At 37.6% G+C, this 21,265-nt stretch overlaps 1 protein-coding gene across 1 annotated transcript in view; it reads left to right on the top strand.

The window, feature by feature from the left end:
- The window catches only part of DST (dystonin), a gene marked incomplete at its 3' end in the record, with an annotated part of 320,121 nt that overhangs the window by 179,074 nt on the left and 119,782 nt on the right, over positions 1-21,265 (top strand). Inside the window, exons 27-36 of the mRNA XM_081998014.1 lie at positions 387-570; positions 1,570-1,727; positions 2,042-2,220; positions 2,452-2,590; positions 3,419-3,612; positions 5,750-5,912; positions 6,574-6,657; positions 6,752-6,859; positions 7,596-7,694; positions 18,920-19,054. Coding sequence (XP_081854140.1) covers positions 387-570; positions 1,570-1,727; positions 2,042-2,220; positions 2,452-2,590; positions 3,419-3,612; positions 5,750-5,912; positions 6,574-6,657; positions 6,752-6,859; positions 7,596-7,694; positions 18,920-19,054 — 1,443 coding nt within the window. The remainder of the gene's footprint in view (positions 1-386; positions 571-1,569; positions 1,728-2,041; positions 2,221-2,451; positions 2,591-3,418; positions 3,613-5,749; positions 5,913-6,573; positions 6,658-6,751; positions 6,860-7,595; positions 7,695-18,919; positions 19,055-21,265) is intronic.

The following is a 21,265-nucleotide window of genomic DNA, read 5'->3' as shown; positions in this document are numbered from 1 at the left end:
CTCATTTCCCACTGTTGCTGTTGAAAAGAAGGAATCTGATGTAATTCTTGAAGTGTCCCTACTTCTATGACTCTTGCTGGCTTCCTGTTTGTTGCTACATGGCATTAGATGGAGAGCTGGTGTCTGATGTAGGATTGTCTTAACACAACCCATTACTGGCATTAAAGATGGAAAAGGATTTTATAGTGAGTGTAAACTATCAGCTATTATGCTGATACCTGTCAAGTGAACTCCAGCCCAGGCACTGCAAGCTTCCAGAACCTTGATTCTTTGACTTTACCATCTTCGTAATTGCTCAATATTGCTTTTCGATAAAAAGTGTTGCAGGGAACTGTGTGAGTGGTGCATCATTGCTGACTGTGCCTTGGATTTATAATCTGTTGCAGATAAAGACGATGCTGCCAGGTGAACATCAGCAGGTTCTAAGCAATTTGCAGTCCCGCTTTGATGATTTTGTGGAAGATAGCCAGGAGTCCAAAATCTTTACAAGCTCTGATACAGCACAACTGGAAAGGGAAGTTAATGTTTGCAAGCAATACTATCAAGAGCTTCTGAAATCTGCAGAAAGAGGTAAAAGTTTGCTGAGAAAATTAGAAAGATGCCCTCTTGAGAGAGACTGTGGTTCTTGATAAAACTTTTGTCTTTGAATACAAGCTCTAGTGCACTACGCCTTTTATCATACTGATACTGTTAATGCCCCAGTTCTTCTGAACAGATACTCATCATTTTAACAATATGCACAGTTACATTGTAGAGAAGCTCTAAGTTTTTTTTAACTTTATATATTTTAAGCTCTGTAAAAATATTGATGTCTTACTTAATATGCAGATTGCTACAAAAAAATTTACACCTAAGAATTTATTCTGTGCACTGCAGCTCACTGCTTAGTAATGCCTTCCTTGCTTTTGAATGCTGGAAATGCAACCTGATCACTTTGTTGAGCTTATAACAGAATTAGAACTTTTTCTACGCTGTTAAGGCAAGAAAATTGTCCTAGATATTTTCCTGCCTCCACAGAATCTCTGTAGTTACTGCTCTCTTTAACTCTGTTTTTAAATACAGTAAGAACAGAAAGCTTAAAATATCTGCTCTGATTTACTGTCAAGTAACTAATGACTTAAAGAAATACAGTAATGCAAAGCTGATTACTGCATTAGCATAGTTCACTATATTTAGGGAAAGGTGTGTTGCCCTGTGTGTCTGAAAGATGTGATTTTTAAAAAAAAAGCTGTAGTGTTTACTGTAGTATTGTGCCTGATACCATCTGACTGAAAGAATCAGTCACTGGGTTTAGCAGTGTCTGTGTAAGGGGTGGTACCTGTGCCTGGGATGAATGGTCAAAGAGGTATGCTAATTTTTCATGTGTGAGGAGGTTATCTAATAATAGCTAAAATTTAAGGGTTCCTAACATTTGCCTTACAGCCAAAATGCCAATGGAAACTGATGGGATTTCAGCCAGTCATGAAAAGACCTGTAAAATGGTGACTTTATAAAGTGTTTCATAAGAAGACATCGTGGAAATATAGTGATGGCTTTGTTTGCTAACATGTGCCTTGTTTCTTTCAACAGAGGAGCAAGAAGAATCTATTTACAATCTGTACATCTCTGAAGTCAGAAATATCAGACTTCAGCTGGAGAGTTGTGAGGAGCGGTTAATACGGCAGATCCGAACCCCAATGGAAAGGGATGATCTACATGAAAGTGTTTTTAGGATTTCCGAGCAAGAGGTAGGCCTTTGAGAAAGGCTGTTTTACATAGGAAAAGAGTTTTATTTTAAACCAAATAAATTGAGATGTTTTGATTGTAGCCATAAAAGTTTGTGGCGCACCTTTAAAAGACAAGAATCAGAGATAAGATTGTGTTTGTCAGAAAAAAGACGCCAATAAATGGCCGACTCTGTTAGTTTCCCTCTTACACATAAGTTCCTTGTTAAAAATTTTTAACAGTGTCCACATGAAACAAGCAAAAGAGAGCAGATCTGTAGAGTATACATGAGGTTGATGTAGCATAAAAGTACTGTCAATCACCTTTCATTTTACAGAAGCTGAAGAAAGAACTGGATCGACTGAAGGATGACTTGGGAGTCATCACAGATAAATGTGAAGAGTTTTTTTGTCAAGCTGCTGGTTCACCTTCAGTCCCTACTCTGCGCTCGGAACTCAATGTTGTTATTCAGAACATGAACCAAGTTTATTCCATGTCTTCCATTTACATAGATAAGTATGTAATAGGCCATCTCCCATCACGCGTTTTAGTTTACAGTTTTCTCTTAAAAATAAATTAAATAGAAAGATATTAGTATGAATAATACTGATCAAGGAAAAGGTTGTTAACATATTTTTAACACTGTATAAAGGGGTACCACATGACATGAAAAGGATGGAAAAACACAGGTATGTTGAAAATTGTTGTTATTGATGGTTCAGTTAACAGGAAATAACTGTTTTTCAGATTAAAAACTGTAAATTTGGTGCTGAAGAACACCCAAGGAGCAGAATCATTAGTAAAACTCTATGAAACTAAGTTATGTGAAGAAGAGGCAGTAACGGCTGACAAAAACAATATAGAAAATCTGATGGGTACATTAAAGGTAAGAGTTGGCTGGTGCCTTTTCATGAGCAAATAAAAAAAAATAGGAAAATGATTTGTCTTATAACACCTGTTTTGATTATGCTATATGTTGCTATAATGTGTGTCAAAAGTTGGCTTGTGTATTTGGAGGAAAGTCCTGTATAAGGATTGACAGCTCAGAAAAAAAATGACAGCTTTGGAGCGTTAGGAATCAGATAGTTTGCATGTGCATTCCTGCTGGAAATGCCTCGAAGTATCTGAACTTCCAAGAGTGGTACTTGTTAATGCTGCAGTAAGACTTTTTTTTTGGTGTCTTCAAAAGGTAACATATACTTAAGGTAACATATGCTTAAGGTAACATAAATAAATGTGGCCACAATAACGTTCCTGCTTCTGCTATGGTATACTAATCAGGGTTTCCTAGGAGGTTTGGCAGATATCTTTGAAAAAGGATAAGATTCAAATTCAGCATTTTTTGTGTGCTCTATATACCTCATTTTACTATTGCAAATTATGAGTAACGCTTTTTTGTTAGATAGAATTATTGGCATCTACCTAATGATTTTCTTGAAAGCTGTAGTTTATAAGTGTGTTAATTTGCTGCCTGTGTTTTGATGTATGTGTTGTGGGGAATGCTGTTACTTAGAATTATTTTGCAGTTCATAACTAACCAGTTGCTTCAGACCCATTCTGGTGCCATTCCAGTGTTTGAGCAACCAGAAGTAAAATACTCATTTAAACATTTTTCATTTATTCTTTTATACATTTTACTCTCGTAAAGTACTCATTTATAAAATAGAGTCATAATTTAGGAATTATTTACAATTTATCATTTATCACATACTAGCAATGGAGATCTGAAGTAGATGAGAAAAGAGAAGTGTTCCATGCCTTAGAGGATGAACTGCAGAAGGCAAAGATGATCAGTGATCAGATGTTTAAAATGCACAAGGAACGTGATCTTGACTTTGACTGGCATAAAGAAAAAGTTGATCAGTTAGCCGAGAGGTGGCAAAACATTCATTCTCAAATTGAAAATAGGTTTGTATAACTTCTTATTATAATCTGTTCATGTTTTATGCTGTTTTTTTGTTTCTGAGGAAAATTAATCAGAAAGAAATGTTAAAATAGGTCAGAAGAGTTTTCTGAACTATTTGTGAAATGTGTTAAGATCAAGGACTCCTACCTTTCCTGTGCTGTTGAAATCATTGTCATACTTTTCCACAGGAAATGCCTGTGACTATTGAGCACCAAAACATTGACAAGATATACAATTTTTATTTAGTTACAACTTATTGAGGCACAGTAAAGATAAATTGTCTTCTATCTTTCCAAAAAAAGCCTGCAGAAATGGCTTGCTGTCCTATGGAAATACCATCTGTTTCTCCACATAATTAGTTCTGACAGGGTGAACTGATGAGCTGATTCATCAGTTATGATTGGATTCATGTTAATTTGCTTTTAATGACTCAAGTGCTAAGTCTGGAAGCCCTTAGCTTCCATTGACTTCTGTGATAATTTTGCCGCAATAACTTTTGGTGAAGTGCCAGTATTTTCTTTTGGTGTACAACTGTTTTCATGCTGCCTCAACATCCAGTTGCTCTAAATTCAGCCCTTCAGTATAACTGTCATGACGATATTGGAGGATGTTCCTCAAATGCACATGCCTACACAGATTTGCAGATATAGCAGAACATCCCTACCTGTAATTCCAAAGGAGATGTCCATACATGACATTCCTGTATGTAACAGAACTGTAGACACTGAAGGAAAAAGTATGGACGAGCTAAGGAAGTCTGTGCTATACAGCCTGGGTTTATTTTCTTTAAAATCTACTTTAGTTTGTCATTATAGGTAACCTTAACAAAAGCATCAAAGATGGTGCTGTTGATGTAAAAGTTCACACAACAACCTTTCACATTTTGTCCCCCTTTTCTAAGGGGTGAATATCCATTTAGGTGCAGTACTGAAGTTACTCACTTGTAATTAACTAATTTAGTTGTCTCTTTTTAACGTTGCTGGAAGTTAAAATGAAGATGGGCTGACTCATTTAAAGCTGACTGCAGAATGGCTAACTTCAAATTCACCTCAGATTTTTCATCATTTGATAGCGTGACATAATTTAAATGATAAAACAGTAGGTTTATCATGAGTACTGAAGCGTCCTTATTTCCTCAGAGGGCAAGCATGAACCACATGCTCTCCTCACAGGACTGTATCCTGAATAGAATATGCTGAAAAATGACTGTTATTACATAGTGGCTTCTAGTGTAAATAGCACAGATTGTGGTAGTTGCGGTGTGGAGCTGTAAACAAGATGCTGTCTGCAAATGTTCACTCTGTTGCTTCCTAACAACTTGGCACTGATGATCATTATACGAAAAGTATGCACAAATATTGGCTGCAGTTATCATGAACCTTTCTCTTTTTCATGGTTATTAACTTTAAAACATGCTTAAGTGTGAAACCTGAGCAATACGGTTTCCTGTGCTTGCTCTTTTTCAGTCTTCTTTTGGCATCTTGAGGGCAACACTAGAGTGATTCAAAGCATTCATTCCAAGTCAAACTTTGAAGTAACAGTATAAGGATCATGAAAGTAAAAACAGTTTCAAGAAATACACAGCACTCTCAGGTCAAAAATATGATTTAAAAATGAACTTACAGGATCAATTGCTTTCGCACATCTTAAAGGCTTTAATTTTAGTGTAGCTCCTGTTGTTTTGTAGGAGGCACAGAGAGTATGATGAACCACTACTTAATTCCAGCAAAACACAGCACACACCTTGATTCATATAGGTCACATTTGAAATGCTCTCACTTCTTATAACAGAATTAATTGCTGTTTGCAGAGCCCTCCTTCTTCCTTGGGATTTCCTGTGCTCCTGGAGGTTCAAGCAGTTTCGCTCACTAATGAGGGATGTCTGCAGAGTTTCTTCTGTAGTAGGATCTCTCCTGGGTGTCATTTATGACTAATGAAAAGGCTTCATCAAGCTGGGAATCTTGGTGTTTGAAAAGTTAATTTACTGTTTAGTTAGTGTTATTTTAGTATGTTTATAGTGTGAGCTATAGCAGAGCTAATGTATCCAAAGCCTTTGAAGCTATATTTGCCTTAGTGTTGTACTTTTTATCTTTAATATTCATCTTTTCCCCTTTGGTTTATCTTCTAAAATAAAATCAGGTTGCGTGACTTAGAAGGTATTAATAAATCTCTGAAGTATTACAAAGACACTTACAATTCTTTGGACACTTGGATTCAACAAGTGGAAGATACTCAGAGAAAGATTCAAGAAATCCATCCTGAAAATAGCAAAGCATTGGCTAAACAGCTGAACCAACATAAGGTATGAAAGGGATCTCATTGTAGGAAATCACTGCTGTAATGACTGAAGAATTAAAGTATCAGTTTAACCCAGTGATGTCAGTCCTATGTCTTGATACGAGATGCTTATATCCTTCAGCCCTTACTGTAAAATTCCAAGTCATCACCAGTTTTTATGGTTTTATGTTTATAAACATCATGAACATGTCACTCACTGATTATTGCCATTTTATAGACCAGATTGTTTTGGTCCTCAAATGTGCAAGAAGAGCAAAACCTTAGAGAGTGCCTGAAACTCTGGACTCTCCGTATCACATCAGTTTTTATTCAGTACTGCTCTTGGTTTGTGAACATAGGAATATTTTCATGGAAGCAGAGCTAAACTCAACAACTGTCTCCTGTAAGAAGGAAATGCAGCTTAAATAAGAGACAGAATAACAAATTAGATGCACAAAATGGTATATTCCTGATTCCAGCTATTAAACCTGCTGGGTTTTTTTCAGTACTTCTGTACTGTGAGCTTTACAAGGCCCAGAACATAAGCTTGAGCATGTAATTACTTGTACACACATGGAAATGAGCATATTATATATATTTCATAATGCTAGATAGAGTAGAAATGCTAATAATAATAGTAATAAAAATAACTTTTTAAGATGAAGATATAGATTCATATTTTACAGATGCTGGTTTCTGAGATTGAAATGAAACAAAGCAAAATAGATGAATGCCAGAAGTATTCAGAACAATACTCAGCTGCTGTGAAGGTAATAAATAACGTTACACTTAGAATCCTTTTTTTTTTTAGTGTCAGTGTCATGTGGAATTCCAATCTTTTTTGTGTATTTTCTCCTTTTACAGGACTATGAGTTGCAGACTATGACCTACAGAGCTATGGTTGACTCCCAACAAAAATCTCCAGTGAAACGCCGAAGAATCCAGAGCTCATCAGACTTCATTATTCAAGAGGTAAATAGATTTCTTATGACAGCAAAACATTTTTTTTTGAGTCTTTGCTTAAAACAGAGTAAACACAAGAACAGGATTTATGATGAAATAGGGCAATCAAGCAAGATTATTTTTGTCTCTATAGATACATGATGTGATAAATATTGGTCATTATGCAGTATTTAGATAACGAGATGGTATATTGCTGTTGATGAACAGAAGTCCCCCAAGTTATAAAAAAACTATATGAGAAACGTACCTCAGTAAAACTGTTTAGAACTACCTCTGGTCTGGCTCTTGATCACAGAAAACAGGGGGAGCTTTCATCTTTACTGTGGTAAAACATACCAGATCTGAACACTTGGACAGATTCCAAGGCAAATCAGCCTCATTTGGGTGGGAAAGAGAAATCTGTCTCCCTGCTAACTGTTAGAGAGAGGAATAGTTGCCACTATATAATCCCACTTATAAACTGTTCTTAGAGGGGGGAAGAATCAAGTGACTGTGAAGTCAAAACATTGGCTTCTGTTTCTTCTCCTTATGGATCTCCTCATAGATACTTAGGATTTATTTGTGCAAGTGCACCCTGCTGATGGCATTCAACTTCGGAATCAAAATTGGGACTTTGGAGTCCACAATCAGAATTTTGGAATAAAAATCTTCATAGGTTCTACAGTAGTGTTTAACACTTCTTTGTGGGTTAATGGGAGTGCTTCCCTCTCTCTCTCCCCCAACCTCCCCTTTTATTTCTCTTCAGTTCATGGATTTACGGACTCGTTATACTGCCTTAGTGACCTTGATGACCCAATACATTAAGTTTGCAGGTGACTCTTTGAAAAGACTGGAGGAGGAAGAGGTAGGTCATACCCTGGCAGCCAACCAAGCAAAAAGAACAGCTAGGAAAACAAAGAACAATATACCTGTTGGAATTATTCACAAAGTTAGCAGCAGATACGAAAGACTAAAATTCCGTATATACTGCACTTTATACAGTAATGTAGGAGTATTAAATTACACTATTGTCAGATAAGCAAAACCATATACCATCCATACATTTTACTAGTTCTTCCAGCTAGAAGGATTGTATGACGCACTGAATTCTGATGCAGATGTAGTTACATACAGTACATTTTAATACTCTGATATTTTAGGGCTTGATCTTTCGGATAAATGCAGACATTAAGATGAAGTCAAACTTAGTGTGTGCACACCGTTGATGTCCTGTGTAGTCCTGATATATTCCATAGTATGCATTCTGGCCGTTAACACATAAGGGAGATGGGATGCCCTCTTAATGATTAAGTTTCTTTGACATGTTTAGATAATTTTTTTTCCTTCTACCTTTCTACTGTATTGATTCCCTGGGGTCAAACAGCATTTTATTTATGCTTAGCATTGAATCTTATTAACAGGTTACTGAAAATGAGCAGACAAATTACTCGAAATACATGCTTGCTGCAGAATCAACCTTCCAAATAATTGAGAAAAAAATACTTCTAAATTCTTCACTTTCTCTGGAAATGTTTGTCTCTGAAAGAGATTATATAGTCATTCTTTAAGGACTACAGTGTTTTAATATAATCTATGCAGTGCATATCTCAAAAATAAAGCCCATATGAAATGCAGTCCTATAATGAATTTTGCCCATATTAAAGGTAGTCCTATATAAATTACATAAAATTGGAGAACGCTCTCATAAGGGTTATTATTACAGAAAAAACAGAGTTCTAAACAACTGTTGCATAATTCTGGTGCTGGCTTTATCTTTATTGGCTTTTCTTGCTATTGAATACCTCTGGGTAAACTGTAACACTAACAGCATGTATCTTTGTGCATCATGAAGTCGTGGAGCATACGGGTGGAAATAGATAATGTTAGCTTATAAGTAACTGTTATAACTGAGGATTTAGTATGACCGATAATGCTAATGGTATCAAGGATAAAAAGTGAAACAAAGAACAAGAATTGAAACAAGGATTAAGAAATCTGTGAATGCTGATAGGCTTCATGTTCTTCAAGAGCAAATGAAATGTTTTAAACTCTTTTGGATCTCCAGGACTGCTTTTTTGGAAGTCAAACACCCGCAGTCTTCCATCTTCCTCCACCTTCCGTCAGCCTTCTCAATCTTTGATATCGTTGTAGGTTTCTAGTCTCAAAGTGATTTGATGGGTTTTTTCTTTGTAATCAGTGTAGCAAATCAGAAAATGAATAATCCTTTTCAAAGAAGGAATGATACTTTTTTTTCTTCTGGGATCAGACATATGACATCTGTGATTGTTCCAAGATTTTCTTACATGCCAGTCTTTCTTCCTAACTCTCAGTAATGCCACTAAGAATGCACAGAATAAGGAAAAAAAATTATTTTCCATTATATGTCAGTTTAATCCATGTGCTGTCATGCTCAGAACTTACCAGAGGAGGGTGAACTCCAGCAACCTGTGAAGTCAGCTGAAGTCTTTCAACATTTGGGATGTAATGAAGCTGTTGAATTCAGAGAGGAAAACACACCTAATGAAAGCATGATGGATGTGGAATATTTGCAAAAAGACAACTCTGCCAGTAAGCCTAAACACACAGAAAATAAATTGGAAACTGACAGAAGAAAATTAGATGTAGGCAGATATGATAAAACCAAAAGTGATAGAACATTAAAGCAATTTTTAAATTTCAGTGATCAAGAAAGTAGTATTAGTGGCAACACAAAAAACAAGCTACATACAGAGCAAGATAATTTAATGGGTTTTGGTAATCAAAGTAAAGAAGAAGCAAACAGTAGAAAAGATTGTTTTATTTCAGCTGAGATCTGTGTGAGTGTGAATAATGATCCTGGTGAAATGTTAAATGAGCGAATTGTTAATGGAGAGAGACAGAAAACAGATGGAGTATCAAAGAAGTTGCCTGAAGTGGAAATGATACACAAAATCTCAGGAAAAAACAGTTCAAGAAAGGCAGAGAGTGATGTTCCAACACAGGAAGAATGTGAGATGCAATCGGGAATTAATTCTGAGCTAACAATGAAGAAAGATGAAGTTACACCAAAAACTGGAAAGCATGCCTTGGATATCAGCCCTTACAAGCAGCAACATTTTTCACCAAGGACTCATTTTGAACGTCAGCATAAAGAACATTGGCTTACAGAAAGTAATAGCCATAATACTTTAAGGTCTGAAGACAGAGAGTTTCAAGTGTGTGGTAAAAAAAGTGACTCTCTCTCAGGTGTAAGGGATGCCATACCTTTAGAGAAAGTTGCATCCTCTTTCAGAGAGCTGACAGGACACAATGGAAGTGAAAAAAAAAAGTTAAATTTGCAACTTGTGAGCAATCCAGGCATTTCTGGTAGTGTTGAAAGGGATACAAACAAACTGCACAGGGCATCTCTGGATAAAAGTTACTTCATAGCAGAAAATGAAATCCTAGAAAAATCAGATTTAAATCTAAATGAAGCCAAGAGTACAACACAAGAAATTTTGTCGGTTTCTTCAGGAAATATTTCAGAGAATCGGTATGCAGCAAAAGTCTCTGAATCTTACCCGTTAGGTTTTGAACTGTCACCAGTGCAGAGTGATCCAAGTTTAGGTACAGAATTGCTAGAAAATGCTGGTGATTTAAATGCAAATATAATCCTGTCAGAATTTATTTCTGGAGGAGAGGATTATTTTCCATTATTAGAACATGGATTAGCAAAAAAGCTTTTGAGTCATGATGAGAAAGTAAGTGAGAAGAAAATATCACAGGGTAAAATTTGTGGTTTGGACCACATAAATTTAAGCTGTGAGAAGCAGAGTGGAGAAGACAAGTTAGAACAGGGTCAGAAATGTAAAGATTTATTGCTAGTTGCAGAAATGGACAGTAGAGATATGGGTCATAGCACAAAGGTACCTGGAAAAAACGCTGAACTACAGAAAACATTCTGTGAAAAAACAGGGAAAAAAGCCTCACTTGGAAAAAAGGAAAAGGAAAAAAAAAGATACAATCATAATGAAGAGAAAAGGAGCACAACTATTACTGAGGTACCAGAGTTTTTATGTAGTGCAAATGAAACAGTTAATTTAAGAATGATTCTAAACCAATCTAAAGACTTCAACCTAAAAATGTGTCAGGGTCAAGTGATTTAAAGTTGATTGAACATAATTTGAACAATGAATATGCTAATGATATATTAATTACTGTGCATTTTGAGATGCTTTTAAGTTCTTTTAAATTTATGTTTATTTTTTATTACTATTTAATTGCCATTCTTTTCTCCACCCAGCTGATGCTCAGTCATGTTGATTAGAAATAATGAAAGCTAACAAGATATAGTTTGTGACTGTATCTGTATTTTTAGTTTTTCAAGCATAATACATTAGATTTTGTGTGAATGGGAGCATAAAAGGAGATCTGATAAGAAACCAATTCAAATGTTTTGTATCCATTGGGGTCTGTACAAAATTGTGACACAGGGGAAACACGGAGAGGAACTGAAGAAGCTGCCTTTGCATTAGCCTTTTAGGAAATAAGTTTCATATATGATATGAAAGATCAAGTAACTGGTAAATTTGAACTAAACCAACATTTTGTTTATTTGGAAATGTTGCTATAATTACCCCTTATGCCATGTTTGTATGATCATAGAAATATAAGTGTGTTCTTACCTCATGTTAGCTCACGTTTGGTAACTAACGCCATAATAGTGCTAATGAAGACAAGGTATGTATGATTTCAACCATATTATTACTGGTGAATATACATCTTGCTTATAAGAGTTTCCCTTGATCTGCCAACGTACGGAGGCTACTAGCTGACTGGCTTTCACTAGGATTTTCCTGATTACCATGGTTATATCTCTGTGTCTACACTGCAGAGGAGCTGTGCTCCTACCAGTCCCCCAGCTGAGCCAGTGGACGCACTGGGACTGTGGAGCACACTACAGAGCATGGGTGTACTGGGGTTTAGGTACTTCTCTTTATAGGGGATGATGCATCTTGGCTCTAGCTCTAGATACTGTTTCTTTTCTTGGTGGGGGATTTCCAAACTTCTTATGTGTTATTTGTGCTTGCAAGCATAAAGTCCTTCTTCCAGTTCCTACTGAACTGATCCAGAAATGGTAGGCCACTTTCTTCTTGGGAATTCTTGCATGTAGTGTTTGGCTCACTGTTTGCTCTACCTATTTGTTTGGAGAAAAAGCTTATGCGAGCTGTTTGATGGTGCTTACCGCTGAGAGGCTTTAAGACTTCTTCGCTTTGTGGATGTCTTTATGAAGGGTTTCATATTTGGCTAATGGTAACTTCCTGAAGCTTACTGTATCAAGAGAAGGTTATGGTGGTGGGAACTGCTCGTCCTACTTTCTGGATGTACCATATATATATGAGTAAGTATTTTCCATTCTGCTTTTCAGAGCCTAACATGTTTCATATGCTCTATTACAAAAAGTACATTCCAACTCATCTTGTTCTTTTACAGATTTTAAAGGATAAGGAAGCATCAGTGCGTGAGGCATATTCAGATCTAATGGCACAGCAAAATAGCACAATTGATGAGAACAGAAAACTCATGGGAAAGGTAAAAACACTTGAGGAGATGTTGGAGGATATGAAGAAACAGAAATTCCAAGTGGAACAGGAGCTCCCGAAAGTGAGGGAAGCTGCAGAAAAAGAGCGGAAGAAGCAGCAGAAGGACATGGAGGAGATCTGTCTTCAGAAGACCAAGGCTGAGCAAGAGGCAAAGCAGTGTCGTATAGATCTAGAGAGCATTGAGAAAGAGAAAGCAGATGCAGAGCAGGAGTTGGAGTGTGTAAAGCAGCTCATTTTTCAGGCAGAGACTCAAAGAAGTGTACTGGAAGAAAACCTCCGTGCTTTTCGAAATCAAATAGAAGAAAGCACTTTTACCAGAAGAAACCTTGAAGAGCACCTAAGAAGAAAAGATACTAATCTTCATGATTTAGAGCAACAAAAAAAAACCTTAATGCAGGAGCTGAAGAAAAAAACAGAAGGAGAGGAGAAACTTATGAAACTGATAAAGCAAATGGAACAAGATCTTGAATTTAAAGGGAATCTATCAGAGATAAAGGTGCAAGAAAAAGAGAAAACTGAAGCCAGGAGGAAGGTTGTTGAAGGCAGGTACTCTGTAACTAGAGAAACTTCCCTGCCAGCTTTCACGGCTAGGCAAGGCAGCCAGTGTAGGACAGATTCTGAAATTACAAGTTTGCAGAAGAAACAAGAAGCCAAAAAAGTAGAAGAGCTTAAACAGAAGATATATGAGCTAACCCTTGCTAACAAAAAAGCTGATAAAACTATTAAAGACCTGAAATATGAACTGACTGAAACTGAGCTTCAGAAATCATCAACAGAAGAAAAGTCTCGTTTATTAAAAGAAAAACTAGATAAAGTCAATAGTGAACTTAAATGCCTAAAAATTAAGTTGGAGGAAAAAGACCAAGTAGAGCAGGGATATTTGCAACAGTTGAAAGAACTGGACAAGCAGCTACATAGAACCACAGGTAAAGCTGAAGAGGTGATGCAAGAAGCTATGGATCTTAAGAAAATTAAGATGAACTATCAGGAGGAGCTGAAATCTGTTCAGCAAGAGAAGACACAGCTAAAAAGAGAAGTGGAGGAATTAACTAGATCACAGACAAAAACTGAAATCACTATCAAACATTTAAATTCACAAATCAGTTCTCTTCAAAAAGAGAAGCAGGCAGCTGAACACAGAACACAGTCATGCAAAGGAGAAGCAAATAGTCTTCAAGATCAATGTAGGAAAATCCAAGAACAGTTGCTTCAAAAAGCAAACCTGGAGAAAGAAAACCAGCAGGAAATTCAGATGCTGAAGAATGAATTAGCCAGAAGTAATCAGATGTCAGAAACATTGAAACGAAAGATAGAGGACCTTAATAAATGGAATACTGAAACAAAACTTTTGATGAAGCAAATTGAGTCTGAGTCGGAGAAGATGACTTTGGAAAAACAAAGTATTCAGAGGAAAAACGATGCATTAAAAGCCCTAGCAGATGGTTTCAAAGAGCAACTGCGTACAACAAATGAACAATTGCACAAGCAAACAATAATTGAGCAAGAATTCATATGTAAAATCAAAAGCCTAGAAGCTGATTTAGCAAAAACAAAAGACTTGGCTAGTGAATATAAACAAAAATGTGATAAACAAAGTGCTTCTACCCTAACCACTAACCGGGAAGTTAAAAATCTAAATGCCCAAATGAATGCTTTAACTATGGAAAAGAGAGTGAATGAGCAGAAGATACAGCTACAGCAAACTCATATACAAGAGCTAAGTTGTAAATTAAAAAAATTACAGGATGAACTCCATCAGAAGACTCTGGATGAACAAATGGCACGCAAGAAGATGATTCTGTTTCAGGAAGAATCCATTAAGTTTAAACACTCTGCAGAAGAATTTAGGAAAAAAGTTGAAAAATTACTGGAATCCCATAGCATTGCAGAAAAGGACATTTCTGGCATAAAACTAGAATGCGTTGCTCTTCAACAAGAAAAGCATATGGCTGAGGAAAACATCATGTTGTACAAGATACAAATGGAAGATCTGCAAGAAAGGCTTAAAAAATGTCACGAACAACTACAGCAAGGGAAGCAGGCTGAAATGGACTATCACCAGAAGTGCAGGAAACTTGAGGAAGAATTGGAAGTGCAGAAGCGCACGGCTGAGAGCTTGAAACAGAAGATGGACCTACAGGTCAAGGAGAGTGAACACAGGTTTCTTTTGTTTCAGAATGAAGTTCATCAAAATAATAAACTCCAAGAATCTGGATTTAAATTGAGCTGTGAGAGAAGAGGGAATGATTTCAATTACCTGAGTGACACCACAGCTAGAGAATTTGAACAGCTTCCTCCGCATACAAAACCTAGCTCACCTTTGTTAAGGCAGAAACAGGAGAGATTGGGTTTTAAATCCGATCAAATAGAAGAAAATACGTTGTACATGAGTGCTGATGATACAATACCGAGAGAGGTGCAGTTCCAGGTGTCAAGAATAAACCAGTCACTAGAAGAAGATGCAAGCCCACAGTCTTTTACAGAGTTTGTTTCTCAAACAAGTACACAGTTCCAGATAACTTTTGATAAAGCAAGCCAAATCTCTGGAACATCTGAAAGGGACAAATTGAGAAACAGGAACCTACACAGTTCCAGACAAACTATTAGACATGGAGAAGACATGAAACATGAATTAGGAGTGGTAAAACTGCATCCCTTGGAGGTACACACTACGTTTTGTGAGAGTTTGCCTTCCTAGTGCTGGTTTTTACTAGTCTGTTTTTTAATTTGTTTGGTTTTAGTTCTGCTTTGCCACTCTTCTGTATTTTCTCTAATGTTTCTTATTTCTTACCTTGGTGAACGGGACCCCTTCATTCTTACATTGCACAAGAAGCTTTTCATTAAACCTTTGTAGCAGATTTGTTAATATCTAAGAAACATGTTATTTTAAATAGTGGTGTTGGAAATAGGGATTCACATACAACATTGTATCATTACTGGTCAAAATGAGCTTTGATCAGCAGCACTAAGTTCATAAGGTACCAAAAAACAGTTACTGTTGCTTAATCTGTTACTGAATAAATATTTGAAATGGCAAATGCTCTCTAAAACTCCAGCTATCTGTATTACTCTGCTCTCCAATGCTAGTAGCGGTTCTCCTTTTCTGACTTAGATTCAAGTTCTCCCTTTTGTTCCTCTGGTGGTGGATGTAGGAGTGAATTATATACAGCAGAGTTCCGCAGATGTATTTCTCACTGTGTCAAAAAATTCCTATTTACAGATAGTGAAGAACAAGCAGTATGACATGCATGTTGAAGTCACAACATTAAACCAAGAACATGAAAAGACTTTTGGTAATGAAGAGAGAATGTTTGAGGGATGCAAAACGTCCGAAAGGTTTAGGAGAGAAGACTTTGCAAAGATGAGCTCTTTCTTAGGGGAAGAGATTTTGAAAACTGTTGATGATGCTACTCAGTTGGAATATTGTACAGAAGAATATGATGATATTAAATTTCAAGGTCTCCGACATGATGTAACTGCCAGACAGTTGGCCGAAGTTAAACTTTTAGACAGGCTCACAGTAGAGCAGCTCCGTTCAGGGCAGAAAACTATTGATGAGGTTCAGAAAAGTCTTGAAAAATTTTTAACTAAACCTACAGCTGTAGCTGGGCTGTACCTTGAATCCAGCAAAGAAATACTTTCTTTTGCTTTAGCAGCAAAGAAAAGAATCATAGGAAAAGCATTGGCATTAGCATTTTTAGAGGCCCAAGCAGCTACTGGTTTCATCATTGATCCCACAACAGGTCAGAAATTCTCTGTTGATGATTCAGTCATTGCGGGGCTTGCAGATAATGAATTCAAGAGTAGACTGCTTGAGGCAGAGAAAGCTGTTCTGGGATATTGCTGTTCTGGGAGAGTGTTCTCTGTGTATCAGGCTATGGAGGCTCGACTGTTAGAAAGGCAAAAAGGTAAAAATATCCTTGAGGCTCAAATCGCAAGTGGGGGGGTCATTGATCCTGTAAGAAGTGTTCGCGTACCTCCAGAAACTGCTGTGCAGCTTGGCTTGCTCAATAACACAATTTTAAAATTTTTGCATGAACCTTCTAGTAATGCAAAATGTTTTCACAATCCGAATAACAGGAAAGCTATGTACTACTGTGATTTGCTGAAAATGTGTTTGTTCAGTGTAAGCAGTAAATGCTTTCTGCTTCCAGTTGGTGAAAGGAAAATAAGCAGCCCATCAGCAGAGAAAAGTCATAAAATTTCTGTAGTAGATGTTGAAACAGGAGCTGAGATGACTTCATATGAGGCTTATCAAAAAAATTGTGTTGATAAAGCTACATATCTTGAGCTTTCAAAACAAGAATTTGATTGGAAGGAGTCTACATGTTTTGACTCTGATGGGAATTCTTTTCTTTTGCTTACAGATCTTAAAACTGGTGTACAGTTTAATATTGAGGAGACCATAAATCAGGGTAGAATTGGCAGAGCATTAGTCAATAAATACAAGGAAGATTTAATCACGGCTAATGAATTTGGTGATATTTTAGCTAGCAGTTCACAGCCAAATAAAGATTTAAACAGTCCTATTGCAGGGTTCTGGCTTTCTGAAACCAATGAAAGAATTTCAGTCTTAAAAGCCTCACGCAAAAACTTGGTAGATAGAATTACTGCCCTCCGATGTCTTGAAGCTCAGGTTAGTACAGGAGGCATAGTTGATCCATTTACTGGGAAAAAGTACAGTGTTTCAGAAGCTTTGCAAAGGGAGTTAATCGATGACGGTTGTGCCAAGCAAATCCAGCAGTGTGAACTGATCTTTACTGGGATCATTCACCCTGTAAGAAACACAGTTATGTCAGCTGTTGAAGCTATGCATTTAAGTGCTGTAGACAAAGAAATGGGTATGCGCTGCCTGGAGTATCAGTACTTGACGGGTGGGTTGATAGATCCAAAGTCTCATTCCAGATTAACAATGGAAGATGCAATTAAGAATGGTATTATTGATGCTGTCACAGCTACGAAGATGAAAGATGAAAAATTGTATGTTAAAGTTATAACATGCCCCAAAACGAAGAAGAAGTTAACCTATAAAGAAGCTTTAGAGAGAGCTGTTTTTGATTGCCACACTGGGCTGCGATTGTTAGAAGCAGCTCAGCCCATGAAAATGGGCATTTCCAGTCTTTACTATAATTCGTAATGGAACAAAGATATTGGTACTCATTTTGGTGCCTGCTTTTAAACACGTTCAAGTCAAGGAAAAGATCTGTGATGACTCTTATGGAAACCTGTAAATGGTGTTGTCTAGCATAATCATGAGTTGCTGTAAAACTAATTAGTATAAACCACTAACTACTATAAACCATGAAACCTGGAATTAGATATTATTTGTTATAAAAGTGAAATTTTTAGATAAGCTTAGGCAGATTCATTCAAAACGCAGTCTATGTTCAGGATTTACCTGAAGGCCTTATATGACATTATAAGATACTATATGTAGGTACTATAAATTGGAAGTTATACTGAGGTTGGTGAAGTTAACATTAGTGCACAATGGGTAGATTTAAGTGAGCTAAGAATCAGATACTTATATTAAAAAATCAAAATAGATGTCCATTTTGCAAATACTGCAAGTATTCCGTGTGACCCGATTACTTAATATTACAAATTAGTTTGCAGATATAGTTTATTTTACAAAAGTGGCAAAAAGGTATACAGGGGTTAAATCTGCAGTCCAGTAAACACGTATGCATAAGTAACTTTTCTCACACTGGTATTTCATTAATTTTAATGGGCTACTCACATCATAAAGTTACATATCCTAATTTTTTTCTCTCACTTCAGGTAACATTTTTTTTTTAGAATTGTTTTCATGCTGTAATAAGCAAATTAATTACAATTACTTATCAAATTAAAAAATCATTGAAATAAAATTTCTTCATATTCACTTGTGATGAATGGAAGGGCTCAAGTGTTCTTGTGGTTTAACTTGTTTCCTAAGTAATGATAAATTTCAAACTACTAAGAGGTTGTACTACTATAAAAAGAATTGTGTTTTCCTGTGCAGAAAAAGGTTAAATGTCTCAGGATTTTACTTTTATTGTTCTTGTTTCTGTAGACGTAAAAGCTATATATTCTTCCTAATTGTAATTAGTAATCCATGTGCATAGATTGCAACATCCTATGCTGGTTGTACGTGTCTACACCTGAGGGTAATGCAAAGGCAGCAATTCAAAGATACTTTATATACAAATGTTGTTCAGATTTTATCTGCTGAGTAGTGGCTGGGAAGCTATGCTTTTTCTTAATATCAATCGTTTTATAATGAATGTACATGTGTATGAATAAGCACCGTAATCATAATTACAAATCACTTGAGGAATTATTTTGTTAATGTTTATAATTACGTGGCATTTTTGTTCCTACATCAAAGTGTCGTAGTAATGAGTGTGGTGATAAATAAAAAGAAATCACTTTATGTTGATGTGATAATACTGCCATTGTGGTAGCATTGTGTTTCTTTGGATGTTAATGTTAAATATTTCAACAATTCACATTTACGTATTTTTTTACAATTCGTGGTGCTTATCAGAAGTCAATGGAAGAAGAGAAGAAGGAACATGTTGAGAAAGCTGGGGATTTACTGAAATGGGTGTCAAACCTCAGCAAGACACTCAGCAAAGAAGAAGGAGAAAAGGCTGAAAAGACAGATTTGCCTAAGCAACAGGTACACAGATGTCTTCTGGTAAAATACCACTTCCTCTTCTTTGCGTTTTGTGCTGATTAAAATGACAAAATATTGCATAAATACTTTTTTTCTTCAAATCATCATCCACATTTTACTAAAGATGTAATTTCACATTTGGGTGTGAGTGGAGGGTTGGATAAATGAACACCAATATTTAGGGACACAAACATGTTACTCAGGAAGAAGTGCAAGCCGCTTTTTACAGGGCTGGTGCATGATGTGTTCTGACACTAGAAAATATCAGTTTAGAGAAACTAGACCCTGCACGCCGTAGCTCAGCCTTCGTAGCGGGACAGCGCATCCTGGCAGGACGGCACGTTGTAGGTCTGTCCCCTTGCCCTGAAATAGTTCAATGAGTAAGTCTGGTGACTTCTACCCTGGCACCAGGCAGGAGAAGGTTGGCAGGAGGAGCCTGAGGGCCAGGTTTCTTTTTATTTGCTTTTAAAAAGTTATTCTGAGGGGGATCCTCTTCTGGGATGGTCAAAACTGCTGTCTTAGGGAAGACAGCCGGTGTTGACTGAGCCCTCTTCATTATCACGCTAGCCCACAGGCTGCTGCAGTGGCCCCATCTTGCCACCTTTGTATTTAAGATACATTGTCGTTGTGTACAGTTGTAACTGACCATAAATTTCCATCTGTGGCGTTTCCTCTAATTTCTAACAGCTCCCCTGCTTGGCTCATCCCACGAAATAGCTTAGTGACACCTAAAAAGATCTCAGCAGGTGGAGGTCTGCCTGCACGCTGAGCGGCAGGAGACAGAGCAGTGTCTTTCCCCCATCCCTCAGCACAGGGCTGGATGTGTCATCCTGCAGACGTGACTTTGGCCTTCCTGGCAGCCTGTTCCTGCGTTTTTGTTTTGGTCACGCATGCTGCTGCTGCTGGTTAGAGCCACTGGAACAGCAAGTGCATAAATCAAGCTTGCTGCTGGGCAGGTCAGCAGTCCTGCAGGCCTGATGGCCACCGGTCCCAGCAAGCTGCTTGTTCCATAGAGGACCAGTACTAGTTCACTTGCTGAGTTTGTCCCTGTATCTATAGGAGGAAATAAACTTGTATTGATTTGAGCTTATTGATTGGTAAACCACTAATAATTAGGATCAGGATTTGCAAAAACATGCAACGCTGGTCTTTTTTTGCCCTTGTTAATGACAACAGTGCAGACCTCTGTCAGCACTGGGCCAGCACTCAACTCCTTAGAGCACCTCAGCCTAACCACAGCAGCCATGGGTGGCGTCTTCCCCATCCAGCCTGAGCCCTCAGTGAGTAACCTGTGAGTTGGCTGCCTTGGCCTCCTCCAGCCTGTGGGAGATGGGAGTTTGCCGAGGGTGTTTCCTTCCCTTGTGAAACGGCCCAGCGAGGTAGCGGCATCTTCCAGAGGTGCCTGGCTTTGCGTTTCCACTGACTAGCACAGGTGCTGTGACAAGTTTTGCAGAAACATGTCGACTAGTGATTTATGTTTGCTGAATCAGATTTCGCAGAGAGGTTTGGGATTGCTGTGGGCTGTAGCCACGGAGTGGGTGGAGGAGCTGGTGCCAGTAGTGACGGGGCGCACACCGCAGCCGCAGCCACGCTGGTTCCCCAAGCAAAGTGGAGCTCGTGTTCCCACCTGCTGCCTCGGCCTGATCACATCGTCTTCTCGTCTAGCGCGTGCCACACTTGCTCTCTTGGTTTCCGTCCAAGCAGCACAAGTGGTGGGGTTGTGGCTTGCTGGTGGCAATTGCAGAGGGGGCTGTTGAAGAGCGTGTTCAGGCCCTTTGACGTGATGCATGCAGGGGCAGAATTGGTTGTGTCCAGACCCAGGTGAATGCAGGGCCCAAGCACCTTACTGGAGGTCTCTTAGCATCGACATTGAGGATGTCTTGGGCTTGCTAATGCAGTCCTAGACTCCCCTTTGATACTTTGCCTTTATTCATCCAAAATGGGTGTTTTTCTCTCAAAGAGACTACAGGCAGTTTCTCAGGAAAGTTAAAAGATTAAATTCTCGCAAGTTCCTCTGTCAGAACAAGTGCTTTAATGGGGCTGGCACAGAAATTATAGCAGGGAGAATATTAAAAAATAATTCATTTTTTCCAAGTGTCTGGTACTGCATTTGTCTCCATCATTTAATTTCGTGAAGGTTTGTGGCCTTCTGCTATGTTTTTTTAAATAGCTACTGTCTCTCATAGAATCATAGAATCGTATAATAGTTTGATG

This window comes from Phaethon aethereus (assembly GCF_964289735.1).
Source record: "Phaethon aethereus genome assembly, chromosome: 3".
Lineage (NCBI taxonomy): Eukaryota > Metazoa > Chordata > Aves > Phaethontiformes > Phaethontidae > Phaethon > Phaethon aethereus.
Note: the sequence above shows the minus strand (reverse complement) of the source record. Positions and strands in the feature narration are given on the sequence as shown.